General features: G+C 32.1%; 1 protein-coding gene across 8 annotated transcripts in view; it reads right to left on the minus strand.

Moving 5' to 3' along the window:
• Positions 1–17,242, minus strand: part of LOC129956914 (feline leukemia virus subgroup C receptor-related protein 2-like) — a 204,357-nt gene that overhangs the window by 17,952 nt on the left and 169,163 nt on the right. For all 8 annotated transcript variants that reach the window (XM_056068941.1, XM_056068946.1, XM_056068943.1 and 5 more), the window contains exons 3-5: positions 16,913–17,091; positions 4,855–4,996; positions 4,628–4,765 (exon numbers count right to left, since the gene is read on the minus strand). In XM_056068941.1, the coding sequence (XP_055924916.1) occupies positions 4,628–4,765; positions 4,855–4,996; positions 16,913–17,091 (459 nt within the window). The remainder of the gene's footprint in view (positions 1–4,627; positions 4,766–4,854; positions 4,997–16,912; positions 17,092–17,242) is intronic.

A 17,242-nucleotide genomic window follows, 5' to 3' on the forward strand; every position in this document is an offset into this window, starting at 1 on the left:
TCGTTAATAAAATACTTTTTATTCATCCACTCAAGTTCAAGTACATTTTTTTTAAACTTGTAGTGTATGTCACTTGATGTTAATACAGTTTTTTTTTTTGAAATATTAATTAATCAAACTAGCCCAGTAATTTCTATTTGGTCGCCAAAGTCGCCAAATGGTCGCCATGTTTGTAGCCAAGCTCTGAGATTATTGACGCGACACCCGATCATAAATAATATAAGATATATATAAATAATATAAGAAAACAAGTAGGAATTGACTTAAAAATTTTTTTGTATATTACTTGTTAAATTGGTCAGTTTAGTTTCATATTTCAGCTCTTTTTACTTTTTCGTATACATAGCATAGAGAAAGTATAATAATTGTCAAAAAATTCGAACTCGAGATTTTTACCACGAATCTTCATGTTTTAGACTACCACCATGAGTGCGAAAAACACGATTAAGAAAAATTTCCGCCTGTCTGTCTGAGACAAAGATAACACAAAAACGCTTTGATCTAGACGGTTGAAATTTGATATGCGATCTTTATACCAAATTTGGCGATTGCTATCAAATTTTGGACCAAATTTGTTCAGAGGAAGTTCATCTGGCTGTATATAAGTTAACACGATAATTAGAAAACAAAGAGAGCTAAATAGATGAAATTCGGTAGTCAGATTTAACATTACATTTAAAATTTGATAAAAATCTACAAATTTGGGAGTCAGGCAACACAATAAATTTTCTCCATCTGTTCGAAACGTTTTTGAGTTATATTCACCTAGACATAATTCCAAAAATGTTCTTTTTAGGGGGAGGGGAAGAAGGTTTGATGTCTGAAAGTACGTTTAAATTTTGGGCATTGCGTTTGAATTTTTTTGGCGACAATGATACTTTTGCAACGTATATGAGAAAATAAAAATTAACAAAGTATATTTATATAAATAACTAAGGACTTTTCTCTGCTCGCCAATCCTGATGTTGTCCGATACTGTAACTAAAGTTCGTCAGTTCCAGGTAGCAAGTTTTTAAACTCTGCTAGCCATTCTTTCAATGCTCGAAGTTTAATCTTTCCATGATAAGAACATATATTTTCCGATTGGTCTACTTCCGATTCAAAATGCAAAGCCCATAAGTGAGAACATTATTTTCTTATATCTCCAATATCTAAACAATGAATAAATTTGTCCCATTTTGCCGCCAACTTAGTAGCTTCACGATCAGCTTTTCTTTCCAAATTGCCAAATTCTGGCTCGGTTTTTTCTTTGCAATTTGCTTTCACGTACACGCAGTACAGAGAAACTTGAATATATCAAATTAGATATGGAGTTTTGTGGCTACAAGTGTAGTTTAATATCATTTTATTTTCTCAATCGGTGGTGAAAATGCATTTAAAAGACAAAGTCAATTTTCGGATACTATTAATCGCACGCCAAGAATTAATCGCCAAATAACTCGCCAAGGATCACAATATGTTCACTAAAAATGCTAAATTCACACCAAAAGATAATATTTGTAATTATTGTACGTTAACACCATGTGTAGCGAATTGGTATGTGAGAGGATAGAGCCTGGGACCTTGTGGTTCGTAGCCGAGTAACAAGACCACAAGACAAAAGCAATTGCCCATGTATCGTAGCTGTTAATTGGCTTATGAGGTTCACCACAGTACTCTCTCTCCAGTGAGTCGGAGGTGAGACGAACGATTTGGCTGTTGAGTGGTGATGTATTAGCTGTTGAGTCTAATGTGCCTGTACTCATTTGAGTGGCGCCAAGAGTTTTGGCGAGCGTGTGTGGATGAGTGGTTGCTAATGCGTCATGTGATTGCATGTGACGGCTTTGTGTTGCTGCGTCAAGTCAGTCTGACAACGCTGTGGGTTGCTGTGGGTAGATGGCGCCACTAAAGCTGTAGGAAGGTTCTAGGTTCATCGTCCGAGATCACCAATGTAGCGAATTAGTATATGAGAGGATAGAACCTGGGGCCTTGTGGTTCGCAGCCGAGTAACAAGACCACAAGACAAAAGCAAATGCCCGTGTATCGTAGCTGTTAATTGGCTTATAAGATTCACCACACATGTAAGGCGTTCTCTGGCATAACAAATTTATTACAGAATATGCGAGAAAGTTTTGGAGAGACTACTCTCACTGGTTTCTTCATCTTATTTTGCTAAACGATCATTACTATTAAAACACGTTATTATACGTTAACACGTGTATTGTTTAGATATTCAGATATTTGCTAGCCGAGAAGCTAAACATTTCCGGTACTCGAAAAAGGTAAAGAAACTGGAAAGCTATTTATTAGTGTTGCCACAAATGGTGAGTAAAAGTTGAATTAACAAATAATATTGTTTTAAGCTCATTTGCTGTTAATTAAAACTTTACTTTTTTTTTATCACCACTTCACTGTCAAGTGCAATATAACTAGTTACTACGACGTAATGATAATTTTCATTAAATACTTCAATTGATACTGGCATAAAAAAACCTCAAATGTTGTGCCTTCCAATCACAAAGAGAATAAAATGTAATGTTTACATAAAACTCCATTTAATACCGCGTTTACACTCGTCCAGTAATAAGACTGCCACTAGGCAGCGCATGCGTAGAAAGGCTGAAAAATGCTGTTCGGTCGATGGCAAGTAATTGTTCCGACGGGACAACAACATGCCGCTGTATTTTTTTTTCCCTTATTGCGCATGCGTTTGTAAAATTTGGTGTGAAAAAACTGATCTCTTACCATGGATTAATTTCGATATTTTTTGCTCTTTATTCTTTCGGATGCGAGGTTATGATTTTTTTTTCATTTTATTTGCCATTTCTTTTCAATAGTTTTCCAAATTTAGGCATGTTAACTTTTTTTTATTTTACTGTTTCTTTGTGTAAATACAGTGCGCGAAAAAAGTATAAGGACAACATGTAATTGCATGAAAATATGCTTTATTTCCATTTCACCTAAATGAACTTTTTATATTTCTTACTTCTGCTGCATAACTTTGTGATAACACTTATACCACATAAAAAACATAATTTAGCTTCAAAATATTGATTTTACAAAATTTAACATTAAAGGAAATACGGAAAAAATTATAAGGACATGTTGTAAAATACTTAAAAAATGTTTCAATAATCAAGAAAACTATCTTTCTTTTCAATCACTTGAATAATCCGAGAGGTCATAGATCCTGAAAGATCTTTTAAAATGTCCACAGATATTTTTTTCCAAGCGTCTTTGATAGCGACGACAAGATCTTGTGTACATTGATACTGTGTGCCGTTTTTATAAACTTCTCGGGCTAGAAGTCGCCATAAGTTTTCGATTGGATTAAGATCGGGAATTCTCGCCGGCCAATCAAGTAAATTTACAGAATTAGCTAAAAACCAGAGTTTTGCACTCGCAGAAACGTGTTTCGAAGCATTATCCTGCTGAAAAATATAGTCCCCTGAAGTAATTAGTGGCGCTTCAGGTAACAAACTTTCTCCTAACATATCAACATACCTGTCCGAATTCATTTTATGGTTGATAAATACAATTGGAGTGGTTCCATTTGCCGCAAAAGCGCCCCATACCATAACCGAGCCGCCACCATATTGACGCCTGGAAAACACTTCCTTGGTCTTTCACAGATCATACCAAAAATAACGAAAACCATCAGGTCCATCAAGATTGAACTTTTTTTCGTCCGAAAAAATTACATCAACCCACTTTTGACCAAGAGAAATGTATTTTTTGGCAAAGTAAACTCTACTTTTCTTATGATGATTTGTAAGAGGGGGGCGTGACACTAATTTCCCATAAGAAACTTGAGGATGTTTACTCAAAACATTTTGAACAGTCCTTGTTGAGCATGGTAAACTCAAATTTTGTCTAACTTCATTTGTGGTTTCTCTTTTCTCGCAAGTTCTTCTTACAATCATTCTTTTTTGTCGACGAGTGAGAGTTTCTGGTCTCCCAGTTCGCTTTTTCATACCATACATCCCAGAATTTTTTAGAAAATTATAAACCACCGTTTTAGATCTCTTGATCCTTTTTGAAATTTCCCATCCACTTAATCCACATTCTCGAAAAGAAACAATTTTTCCTTTTTCAGAGGCAGAAAGTTGAGTTCCTTTGAGCATCGTTTAAAAATTCACACTGAAAGTCGACGAGTGGGAAATTCTTTTCACAAATGAACTCGGAATTGTCATTTTATGCTTTCAAATATGCAAATTTTTAAATAATTACTGGAGAAAAAGCAACGTCCTTATGCTTTTTTCCGTTTTCATTTAGGTTTAAAAATCAAAATTTAAATTTTAGCAGATTTAAAATTGAAAATTTTAATTACTTTAGGCATAAAATATTTTAGTTTTACTTCTATTTTTGCTGCAAAAATTTGCATACGATTCTGTAAACAAGGCTTCTAGATTTGGAGATTTTTCGCGTGTCCTTATAATTTTTTCGGGCACTGTATTCACCATTTTAATACGATACGCAGAGAAAAATAAATTCAAGAACCCCTAAACGACAACTTATAGCCAAGCATGGAATCCCTGAATTCTATCTTAAGGAACCTTAACCTGTGGCAAACCTAAATTAGTCCCATTCTACGCATGCGTTGCCCTACTGGCCGAGTGTAAACTCGGCATAATAATAATGAACTTACCATAGGTAACCAGTAACAGCATATAGTGTACATTTTTGAGCATTTTCCAGATGGAAGCAAAATAACTGGCACGGGAGTCATCGTTCAATATAGCAGCCTGAGCTCTACTAGGAGGAAGAGGCGGTTTCTCTTTAAAAACTGAAAGAATCGATTTCATTAAATAACATGTTTAATTACACAGCTTCTGAAATATAGATACTCAAAACAATTAACCAGAATTTACTTACAGAAAACTATGGAGATGAAAATGGCACTCGTGACAGCTGCGATACCGTACAAAAGGATGCTGAGACCATGTTCTATGTCATCCATATTGCTTGAATTCGGAACAATTAGAGGTGGGAGCAAAAATCCTAAAGCAATTCCTAACTGAAACATTAAATCAAAGGTTAAAGCCAAATTGCTAAATAAACACAGTAATAGACAGCCAATTTATAGCCAAGAGTATAGTATAGACAGCCAATTTATAAATTTAAAATAAATGGAAAAATTAAAGAACCACTCTTCAGACCTAACTACTGTACTGATTTCCCCAGTTTTTATCTTATGTGAAAGTTCATGATCCTTAGATATGGCATCAATGGTCGTCAGTTTCACATCATACTCCCCCTCTTTGCTTCATTGTGCAATCTTCGATGAAAAAAACTCTGAAAGAGTCTTCTAACCAAAGCACCGATTTCGCCATTTTTTACTTCTTCGTATACCAAGTATAGAGAAAATATAGCAATCTTCAAAAAATTCGAACTCGGAATTTAGACTTCCTTCAGTTCGAAAAACACATTTTTGGAAAATGTCCAATGTCTGTGACAAAGATAACTCAAAAACGCTTTGAGCTAAATGGATGAAATTTCGTATATAGACTTGAAACTAAATTTGTAGATTTCTATCATACTTTCAGCAAAATCCCTTCAGAGGAAGTCTGTCTGTCTGTCTGTCTGGTTATTGGAATATAAGTTAGCATGATAACTACAAAACGAAGAGAATTAGATAAATAAAATTCAGCATACAGATTCAACATCTTTAGTACAGACGTTCACCATATTTTGAGTGAAATCCAACAAGGGATTGATCGCCTGTTGATCTGTACTTTCAGAACCATGCAAAGCGATAACCCAAAAACGCAATGGTTTAAATCTATCAAATTTGGTACTTTATTTTGTGACTTTCAGTGCAGTTTTATGTCAAATATTTGGTCCAATCGGTTGGGAAGAACGTGTCTGATAGATTTTTGGATACTTTTGACCACATTCCAGAGATTAACCGCCAAAGCATTAGCCAAGGAAGACACGATAAATTCAGTAAAAATGATAAATTCAAGCCAAGTTTAATATTTGGTAACTATTTTCCGCCAATGTCATGAAAGATATTCACTGGGATAACTTAGAGAGTATACAAGAAAGTTTTTGGAAGACCACTCCAGCTGGTTATTTCGTGTGGAGGTTCATTACCTCTACATATGCCATCAATAGTCACCTACCCCGCTCACATCTGACATTCTCCAACAGTAGTCTCCACAATTCTCCGCCTTCAGTACATACTGCCTAAGGGGTTAATCAGTGATAGAATTCTGCAGCCAGAACCAGAACATACATCTTAGCAATTTTTATTTAATTTGAAAACTCAAGACCCCATCCCCTAGATGCGTGATTATTGGTCATCTGGTCATCATATTTGAGAGATATCGCAAAATAAAATTTTGATTAGGTCCCCAGCTGGTTTTGATTTCGCCAAGCTGGAAAAACTAACCTTTAAAGAATGCATCATGCAAACATAATTTAAAATAGTATTTTCTTTTATTGTGGTAAAATGCAGTTCATCTAAGCTGAGATGATTGAATTAATACTATTAATATTGTGAGGGAGCAACTGGTCACTGAATGCGGCTTGCATATGAGAAAGAATATGATTATTGCTACATTTTTTTAGAAGATTTTACTAATGTTAAATTATATAATTTTTTTCTTGACATAAAAGTGGCTATCTTTTATAAAGATGCAGCCGACTTAAGGCAAATATTAATTGTTTTTATTATGAAAGAATGAAAAGACGTACCTATTCCAGATGGGCTGTTATACAGTTAATATTTTAGATTTTATTAAATGAAATGTGGCTTTTCTCGATCTTCATCGTGTAATTATCTCTCAATATCGCAGTTGAAATAGGCATGTTTAATTTGTCCTTTGTCATTTTTTTTTCTTGTTGGCTGTACACTTTCTTAGCTTACGATTTTCAGTAACGTTAATTATAGAATGCGCAGAGTTTTAATACTTATTTTACACTGTCTTGATTAATCCAAAGTCCCTCCTTTCTAATATTCGAAAATTTCCTGTCACAATTATTGTCTCCGTTCTTATTAAAAGGGAAACTTTTCCTAGGAAGCAAGGAAGAAAGCCAGTTTCATATGCCATATTTAACAGTTATAGACAAGCAGCCAGCCAGACGACGATTAAAGATTTTTTAATTAAATTAAATTTAAAGATTTGTAATTATTTTATATGACATACATCATGTAAAATGTATAATTAGTACGCAAGATAATCAAAAAAGTATAACTCTTTATTTTTATGATAAATATTAAATTTTAAAATGTAATTACAGTTTTCAATACATGTAATAACAAACTAAGACCATTAAAAATATAATAAAATTATTGTGTCTATACATGTATGTTATATATAATATTCTAAAAGAGTGGGAAAAATTCTAATCCAACTTATCACACTTATTACGTAAAATATAATAGAATGCAGACAACCTTCCAAAGTACAAAATTAAATGTTCAGTTGTTAGAAATTAATTGTAATTTTGTTTTCTTTTTCCTCACAGTTTTCGTAGTTTTGAAACAATTCATGGAAATTACTGGTTAAAATTTTCGAAAAAATGACTCACTATTGCAAAACTACTTTTTTCTTCGAACGAATTATTTTACAAACAAGTAATTTAATACTTTAAAATTCAAAAATTTACATTTTAAATGACACTAAATTCCTTCCAATGCAGTTTTTCCTCCCTTCAATTTTCCTTAATTCTTTTAAAATTTAATGCAGACAATTTTGAAATATAATAACAGACAAATTCTAGTACTATTTTCTGATATTCTTTTCCTTATCTTTAGTTTTTTTTTTATTGGTTTAAAGTAGTTATTAAAAGGCACATAAAATAACTGAACTGATATATCTTTCATTTTCAACGATTTCAAGCTGTCCCTTTCCAAGGATAGTCAATCAAGTGCTGTGGTATATTAAAATGTTTGTTTGAATTATGATAATTTATACAAAATTAGTTTTTTTCATTAAAAATATTGTATATAAAAGTGAGCAAATTAAAAGACATAAAAATAGAAAATAAAATATAAAAATTCCACTTTTTTAAAGAAATGTTTTCATTTTATTTCTTCCATCTACAGTTCTGTTCTTTTCAGTTTTGGCAGTAGAAAAAAAAAAAAAACATCACTCCAGAAAACATCTGGCATCTACAAAAACATCTGGCTGAGCAACGGACGAAAGACAAAGGTAGACGGAACGATGACGTTTCTTTTTCTCCCTATTGTTAACGATTACGAAACGAAAAAGGGTGGCCGAGCTATTTCCAGACTATGGAGTCTGCGTTGGACTTTCTCAAAGGAGCTATTTCGGTTTTCGAATCACTGCCGTGGAACACAAACGCGTTCTTTTCGAGGATCGTAATTAGTGGATGCCAAATAATGGATGCTTCGAAACACAATCTAATTTTAGAAGTTATTTCACACTACACTCAATAGTTTTGAAACAGTTCATGGAAATTACTGGTTAAAATTTTACGAAGAATGACTCGCTATTTCAAATCATTCGCAAGGGCGTATGACTCGAACAGAATTTGTTCTCGTCACACCCTGAGGCATTTTAATTTTCTGAGAAAAATAAAAAATCAAGCTTCTAAGCCTGAAAGAACGTAGAAAGTTTTTAATATTATTTTAAATGTAAATGAACAGAGGAAAATGTGATAGTTTCTAGATTAGGACATTGGGAATTCTTTAAAAAATTTGTAAAAAATAGTGGTGTGGTAGATCTAATTAAAAAAATGCATAGCTGAAAAACTCTTTGTATTCAAAATAAATGGAAGTTACTAAATTAAATAATTTAGACATTAATCGATATTTTATTCTTTAAAAAATTGTTAAATTTATATAGATATTCCTAATTTTTTTTTTTTTTTTTTTTTTTTTTTTTTTTTACTTAATTGAACTTAGAGGTATACATTTTTCTTGAATTTTTCAATAACTCATGACTGAAGCAATAGAAGATCGATAAAATTTTTGAATTGGCGAGTGAAAAATCGTTTAATTAACTGAATCCGTTAAAAATCAGTAGTATAAATTATTATTCAAAATAAGTATTAAAGTTAAGGTTTTTTTTATCATCTTTATGATAAATTTTTCAATTTTAATTATTGTTCCTAATGCTATATTGTAATAACTCTATCTTTAAAATTTAAATTTACTCTTTTTAAATGATTTTTTTTATTTAGAATTAAATTTGCAAAAATGAAAGATATTTTTAAAATTTCTATTATACATCTTTTCATTTAAAGATCGTTTTTATATGTCGTCCTTTGAGAGACGTAAAAACAGTGCTTTATAGTATATAGTATAATATTAGCAAAGGGTTATTCAGAAAGAGAGAACAGATTTAGAAATATTTACTTAACTAATATATAAAAGGGAATTTTTGTTTGTTCATATTTTATGCGTTACCGTACCATTCATCCGATGGCGATAAAACTTTGCCAACTTATTGCTTCCACTTGCGCGAAAGTTACAGGCATAGTGCAAATATTATAGCTAATATATAAAAATGAATGAATGTTCCTATTTTATGTTCATCCAATGACGATAAAACTTCGCCAATTTATTGCTTTGAACCTAGAAAATCCATGTTTTTCACATGGTCAGTTTATATGTTGGGTGCTCAAGAGTGGGACAGATAAAAATTTTGCTGAAGACGGAAAAATAAAAAAATATTGTCTACCCTGAAGTATACTTGAATAATAAAATAAAAAAAAGAATAAATATTATTTATACTTCTCCTTTATATATCATTCGAATTTCATTGAAAGCATTCATTGTCAACAAGAAAATAAATATTCTTTCTCTCATTCCTAATTAAACAAGATAGCCATTTCAAATTTCAGACGATATTTCCAAAATTATTTCTTCTGCGACAGCAACGTGCCGGGTATCAGCTAGTAATGAATAATTATAATAGATACGTATGAGATACATTATTGTATCGTATATTTTCTGAAAATTCCACCTCCATCTTTTAGATCTTCTCGAGTCCGAGAATAAAATTTTGGAATAATGTCTGTGACAACTGGGAAAGCGAACAATTCAAATTTCCAATAAGCTAAATGCGCGATATGCAGTCCCGCATGGTTGGTATATTTTTGCATGCTTTCTAGAAAACTACCCGTTTTCTTAAGCTTCAAACTATAGCTTGCCGAGCATTTTAAATTCTTAAAACTAAAATAATACTCCAAGCAATTTAGAATTCCATCGGCTTGTTTATTCTTTCAACTTAACAGCGTATTTGTACAAGCATTGCCAGATTCCAAAAGGTTTCCAACTGATCATCAGCTATTATACAAAAGAATAAACGAAATAATATTAACAAAATATGTTTATCAAAGAAAAAATCGTTTGCTTTTATCTTTTAATAATATTTCAATGGAAATAAAAATAGTAGCAGTTATAAAATGTCTGAAAAGGAATCGTCTGCTAAATGTCTATTAACAGATTTAGATTATGATATTTACCGAACAGTATATGGTCCTTGCACCCAAATTGTACAATATCGCTTTCGATGGATTTCGTTCACAAGAAGTCTGTTTGTCTGTCTGCGTGACTGAGGATATAATAACTTAGAAACGCAAAGAGTAAGGATAAACAACATTAGGCAGAGGAAGAGGTCTGCATCAAATTGCAGACGGCTTATGTCAACGGGAAACCATCTTGTTTTCCTTAATGCCTTCCCTCTGATTTGTGAATGAACCAACTGAAAAAAGTTCTGTAAAAGTACTGTAAAAGCAACTGAAAAAGCTACAGTAAAGAAAATTGTAACTTGAGTATCAACCATATGCCGGCAGTGAACAAGAGTTATGAAAGATCGATCTCTGGAGCGAATCTAGTATTTTTACTGAATTTAGCTACAGATCGTCAATATTTTTAGTAAATAATCGCTGATATGCGGTTAACACATACAAAAAAAAAAAAAATTGTATGTATTTTGGATGCCTTTTTCCCCCACCCGATTGAAACCAAAATTTTAAAACAATTGTAGCCATACGATCGCAAATTTCAATTTATTCAAGGCATTGTGCGTGCATGCATGAAAAAGAACAAATTAAATAACAATCAATAACCTTGATGAATTTGATACCAAATTTTATAAGAATATCTACATTTCATATGTTAAACCTAATTTTATTTATCCAGCTCTTTGTGTTTTGCAATTATCGTGTTCATTTGTGCTCGAACAGCCCGGCAGACTCCTGCTAAATGAATTTTGGTCAAATTTGGTGTATAAAATTCCATCCATCTAACTCAAAAAGATTTGCATTGCGTTACTGCGTTCGTAGGCAGCAGTCACAATTTCTAAAATGTGATTTTCGAATTTTGTTTGTTTTGAAAAGCAGAGGTACGTCAAAATCTCCAGTTCGAAGTTTCTGACGATTGCTTTGTATTCAAGAAAACAATAAAAGAGATTAATCTTACTGTTTAATTGATTTTTGTTGAACAAATTGTTTTAAAATGATGCTAGTTTCCTCCGTCGATTAAACGTTCTCTTATCGTATCAACAGTATTAAGTTAAGACTCTAAATTTTGATGAACTATATCTTACCAAAACAACAAAAGTACTATTTGAAATTGTATTTATACAATAAACAGAACATTCTGAACGGTCAGATATACTACCAAAGAAATTAATGGGCGTATAAAACTGATGAATTCGATCTATTTTTTTTAAAGCAGAGGTTCTTCAAAAATGCACGGAATTGCGTCTGGTTCAAAGCGCTATGAAGTTATCGCATTCAGAGGCAAACAATACATTTACATTTTTACATTTTTTTTTTGTCTGAACTAAAGTGGTTTGGATTGACATAAAGGAACTTCTACGTTATCAGATCTGGCTTGAAATCTGTATAACAGCCATAAACCAGTTTGATGTATTGATTGAAGTATTGAACACAAAATTGAAACTCTTAACAAGTATAAAGGTTTACTTAGAATGAGTTAACGAAACGCTGCAGCCCGTTTAAAAATTTCACATTGTCGTCTTTGCATAACTTTAAAAAAATCAAGTAAAAAAATGGTGCATTTTTTCCCCCTTGTCAGCAAGATCAAACAATAAACTTGATGATTCGGATGGGGAGGAAATGTGTTGAAGAAAATTCATCAACGAACGTCGAAATGATATTTTAAAACTAGACAAGCAGCATTCTTCAACATTTTAATATGATCTCCCCGAAATTTTTTCGTATACTCTCCAATAAAGATCCCCCTTCCACCGCATAAAATTGCGGACAATCGGCAAGTCAGCGAATTCCTTGCTTAATATTGGCGAACGATAGTTACGAAATAAACATCTTTGGCTAAAATCCAGTATTTTAACAGAATTTATAGCACGAATATGTATTTTGGAAGCCTCTTTTACTTTCTGTTATGCGTACTATAGAGAAAGTATAGTAATTGTCAAAAAATTCGAACACTATATTTTGACGCATCTCCATGTTTTTAAACTTCCCGAGTTCGAAAAACATTTTTTGTACCATTACTGTTGGTCCGTCTGTCAGACAAAGATAACGCTTTGAACTAGATGGATAAAATTAGGTATATCTTCACACCAAATTTGTAGATAACAATGAAATTTTGAGCAAACTCCTTTCAGTGGAAGTCTGTCTGCCCGGCTGTTCGAATATAAGTTAACACAATAATTACAAAACAAAGAAAACTAGACAGATAAGATTCAGCACACGAATTTAGCATCTATAAAGTAGACACCTGTCAAATTTTAAGCCAAATTCAACCAAGGTTTGACCGTTTAACGGTCTGTATTTTCAGAAACATGTAACAGCATCATTCAAAAACACAATTACTTAACTACATCAAATCTGACATATGATTTTACGATTGCGGATTTAGTTTTGTGTCCAATTTTTGTTTCAATCGGTTTGGAAAAACACATTTAAAATACAAGTTTTATTTTCGGATACTAGTAATCGGTACCAGGGATTCATCACCGAATAACTCGTCATGGATCTCACGACAGATGCAGTCAAAATGCTAAATTCACACCAAAAAGTTAATATTTCGTAATTATTGTACGTCAATGCTATGCCAGGCGTTCTTTGAGATAACACCTTTATTAGAGAGTTAAGTTTGAAGTAATTACTTTAAGCGGCAGCTATTTTATCTTACTTTTTCATCGTATGTCGAAAAATAGTAGACAGCTTGTATACGTCCACGTGTCAGGGCCTTCTCCCTCAACCACGTGTACGTGTTGTTGCGTTTCAATTGATTTACATTCAGCCAAAAATAACTCACAGGCGCGATTTTTTTTTCTCTAATAATATGAAAACGGGCCAAATATTGAAGGTCACGGAAGTTTATATACATTGCACTGAGGTTTATATTTTCACTGAGTGATGTATCCATAAACCACAGGCATGATCTCACCACAATTTTCACCCAAACCGTTTTTGAGTTGTATTGACAGACAGACGGACAAACTGCGTACTTCAACTTGGGGAGGTTTGGAACGTGGTCGCTTTTCAAGGTCGCATTATTATTTTGAAGATTTCAATATTTTTTTGCACATTTCGTATACGAACCAACATGAGAGGTCTTCACAAAACTTTCTCGCATGTTCTCTAATAAAGGTGTTATCTAGAGAACGCCATGCATAGTATTGATGCATAATAGTTAAGAAACATTAACTTTTGGCATGAATTTTATTCATCATTTTTTTTACTGAATCTATCGTATGATGTTGGAATGCGTTAATAATATCCAAAAATCGAATTTGCGTTTCAGACACATTTTTCTCAATCGACCGAAGCAAATTTGACACAAAAGTGCACTTGTTTTCACAAATTCACATATCAAATTTGATATATTCAAGTCATAGCGTTTTTGAATGATCGCGTTTACATGCTTTGGAAAGAACAGACCGATAGACAGTCATTCCCCTTCTTGGATTTGGCTCACAATTTGATTACACTATAAATATTAAATCTGTGTACCGAATCTTTTCTCTTTGTTTTATCGTTAACTTTTATTCGAATAGCCGTATTTCCTCTGTAGAGATTTTACTCAAAATTTAATAAAAATTTACAAATTTAGTGCAAGGACCGTATACTGAACTTATATGGTATACCAACTAACGGTTTTGAGCCAAAGCGGTTTTCAGTTATTTTTTTCATAGACAGACGGACATTTTCCAAAAATGTTTTTTCGAACTCAGGGTGCTCTAGAATGTAGAAATTCGTCAAAATTTCTAGTTCGAATTTTTTTTATGGTTACTATACCTTCTCTATACTGCATATACGAGAAAGTAAAAAGTAAAAATGTTTCAAAAGTTAGTCAAACGTTGGCGTTTCAAAATTAGGAAATACGATACATAAAAAATTTAAATGTATGCATTTTTAAATTGGGAAGAAGATTTTCACTCAAACTATATATAACAGATTTTGTTGAAATTAAATTTAGCCTATATCACTAGCGCACTAGTTATTGCGCCCAGAGTGTTTTTTCACTATTGCATCGAAGAAGCCTTGCACTTTTGTAATAGGCCTTTTCCCCTTGTCTTTTATCATTTTCAAGATAAAAATGCTAACTCCGTTGTTTGCTGCCAGATGGCGCTGAGACCGATTTCACGATCTAGTCGTACATGTTCACTTTACTATATCTAGACACGACATTTGTGGCAGTATTGTTACCATTTTTAAGTTAATGTGGGGAGAAAGGTTTTAGAGGACACCCTGTTATATAAATAATACAGGAAAGCCTATTTTTTTTGTACCTGATATATAGAGAAATGTAACCTACTGAATAGATTTTTTTCAAGGTTTTTTCCTTCTATAATATGAAACATAAGAAAAGCTGCAAATGATTAGTAACAGTTAATTAAATTGTTAATTTCTTTTTATTTATTGAAAAATATTTCTTTTGGGTATGCGCAGTATCGTAAGCAACATTTGGATGGGAAATCGTAAAAACATAGGCAACAGAAGTATGATTAAATAATATTTATTTTATCGTACCGATACTATTAATGCTTATTTTAACTTGAATTAATTTTTAGATTTGGAGCAACTTAAAAATAGATTCGAAAACTTGATTTCACATTCCAAGTTGTATGCATTTATGTTGATATTCAACAACGATTCACTGAATATTCCACCGCTCTTTAACTATTATTAGTAACTTAAGGAGGAGATATTAGCCATTTAAGATTTTAGAAAATTGTTTCGGAAAGTGCAATTTTTCAAATAACTACTAGATGTTAAAACTCATTGTGCAATGCATTTTTTTAAAAATTTAATTAAAATAAAGTCAGAAGATATAAAAATTTTGCAAATTGTAACATTTATGTATATAAAATATTCTATATCAAAAATATTACATAAGAAAGGTATCCGCTGTAATTATGGCCTCGTGGTAATTTTTTAAATTGTTACAATCAGGCATATACTACTTCCAAAAGGTCAAATACTTTAAATGACGCAAGGAATTATGTTTTACGCTCTTTGAATTAATAAATGAATTGTTGACACACATTTTTCAGTAATCTAAAAATTTTTTTATATTTTTATAAAAGTGTGCCATTCTATCGATCATTTTTATTAAAATATTCAAAACAATTAAATTCTTCCAGACTAAAATTGCCCGTGCAATATTGGTGGATCTTTCTTAAGGTAGCCAGTAAAATGGTGTAAAATGCTGTAAAATATTAATATTTTAACTTTCATAACTTGGCCACTTTTTGGATTCAAACGATACGAAAATTTTTAGTTTAAGAGGATCAAAAAATGTTTTACCAAATAAAATCGGATAAATTTATAAACATTTAGATTTCATAAATTTTTTCAACAATTCTATTTATTAAATAAAAGAACAAAAAAAATTAATTAATAAAAATAAAATACTTCAAGTCATTCAGTAAAGAATTTAGCTACTTGACGGCCTAAGATGGTGTACATTATGAGGTTTCTTTTTTTAAAAGCTGGTCAATTTAGTTTCAGATTTAAACACTCTTTAATATTATTTTTGTTAATATTTTTTCTTAATACTCATGTGCAATTGTTTATATTTCCCTTATGCTTCCCAACTGCGCTGCATCCATGCTTGTTTACAAAATGATCGAAGCAGATATTTATTTTTATTAATTTTCTACTAAGTGAACAAAACACAATGAAACGTAGAGTAACTCGATAATTTCTATTTTATAAAATATTAAAGTTATCCTAATATTTCATAATTCATAGAATTAATTGTCATGCCACCGAACTCAGATGAACTATATCTTATCACACCAAATGAAAATACTATTTGAACGTTTTCTTACACAATAAAGATTGAGAAATCTGAAATACACATGAAAAGCGGCGAAACTGAATGACGAATAAAATTGGCGAAATCAGTCCAGTTATTAAGGATGGCAGCTCTGCCAAAATAATATTTTGTGGTACCTTTTGAAACCTTAGGATGTCAGACGAGCATGCTGGCATATCTAGAGATCATCAGCTTTCAAATTAAGTGAACACGGGTACAGTGATTGGGATTGGCGAAATCAGTTCATTTGTTAAGACTGGTCGATCTATCAAATTTATATTTTGCGATATCACTCGAAACTTTAGAGCAGAAGAAGGGAAGTGGCAGTTAATGATATATCCAAGGGCCAAAAAAAGTCAAAGAAAATTTTCAGAATTGAGAGAATAGTTGCAACTAAAGAATTTTTATCCTGGTTTTTCTCTAAAGAAGACATACATCAATTTCTGAGATTTATTTCGAAAATAGAAGGTGGTGACACGTAGATGATCACTGACGACGAATCCCGATGCTTTAAGATTTCATGTGAAATAAAAATTGACGAAATCGGACTAATGTTTGCAGCTGGAGGACTGGTTCTCTGGTTTTTCTTTCGTATTATTTCAAATAGATAGTTAACTGCACCTTAGTAAAAATATAATGTTTCTTTCCATATAACGCTAAGCATATGAACTAGTTATGAAACAATTGTCAACCTACTTGGTTTCCGAAGACTCCTATTGCGCATGCTCGTGATACTTCCGTCGCGCCGAACCATACTCCAGCTAGTTGAGATGGAATGCCTAATATGAAGACTTGAGAGGCTGCCACTATGCTCTGACCCACCATCACGACAGCAAAACTGTTTGAAAACAAACTGCAGCATTTTACCCAGGATCCTAGAAAAACAAGACAAATCATTCAAAAGTTAGGAAATCAAACGTGTTATTTTAAAACAAATCAACGGATTTCAAAACTCTATTAATGACAAGTAAACGTAGAGATCTCTCTTCAAAATGAGGTACAAGGAATAATAATGGCAAAATCTTA

This window comes from Argiope bruennichi, chromosome 11, assembly GCF_947563725.1.
Source record: "Argiope bruennichi chromosome 11, qqArgBrue1.1, whole genome shotgun sequence".
NCBI classification, from domain to species: Eukaryota; Metazoa; Arthropoda; class Arachnida; order Araneae; family Araneidae; genus Argiope; species Argiope bruennichi.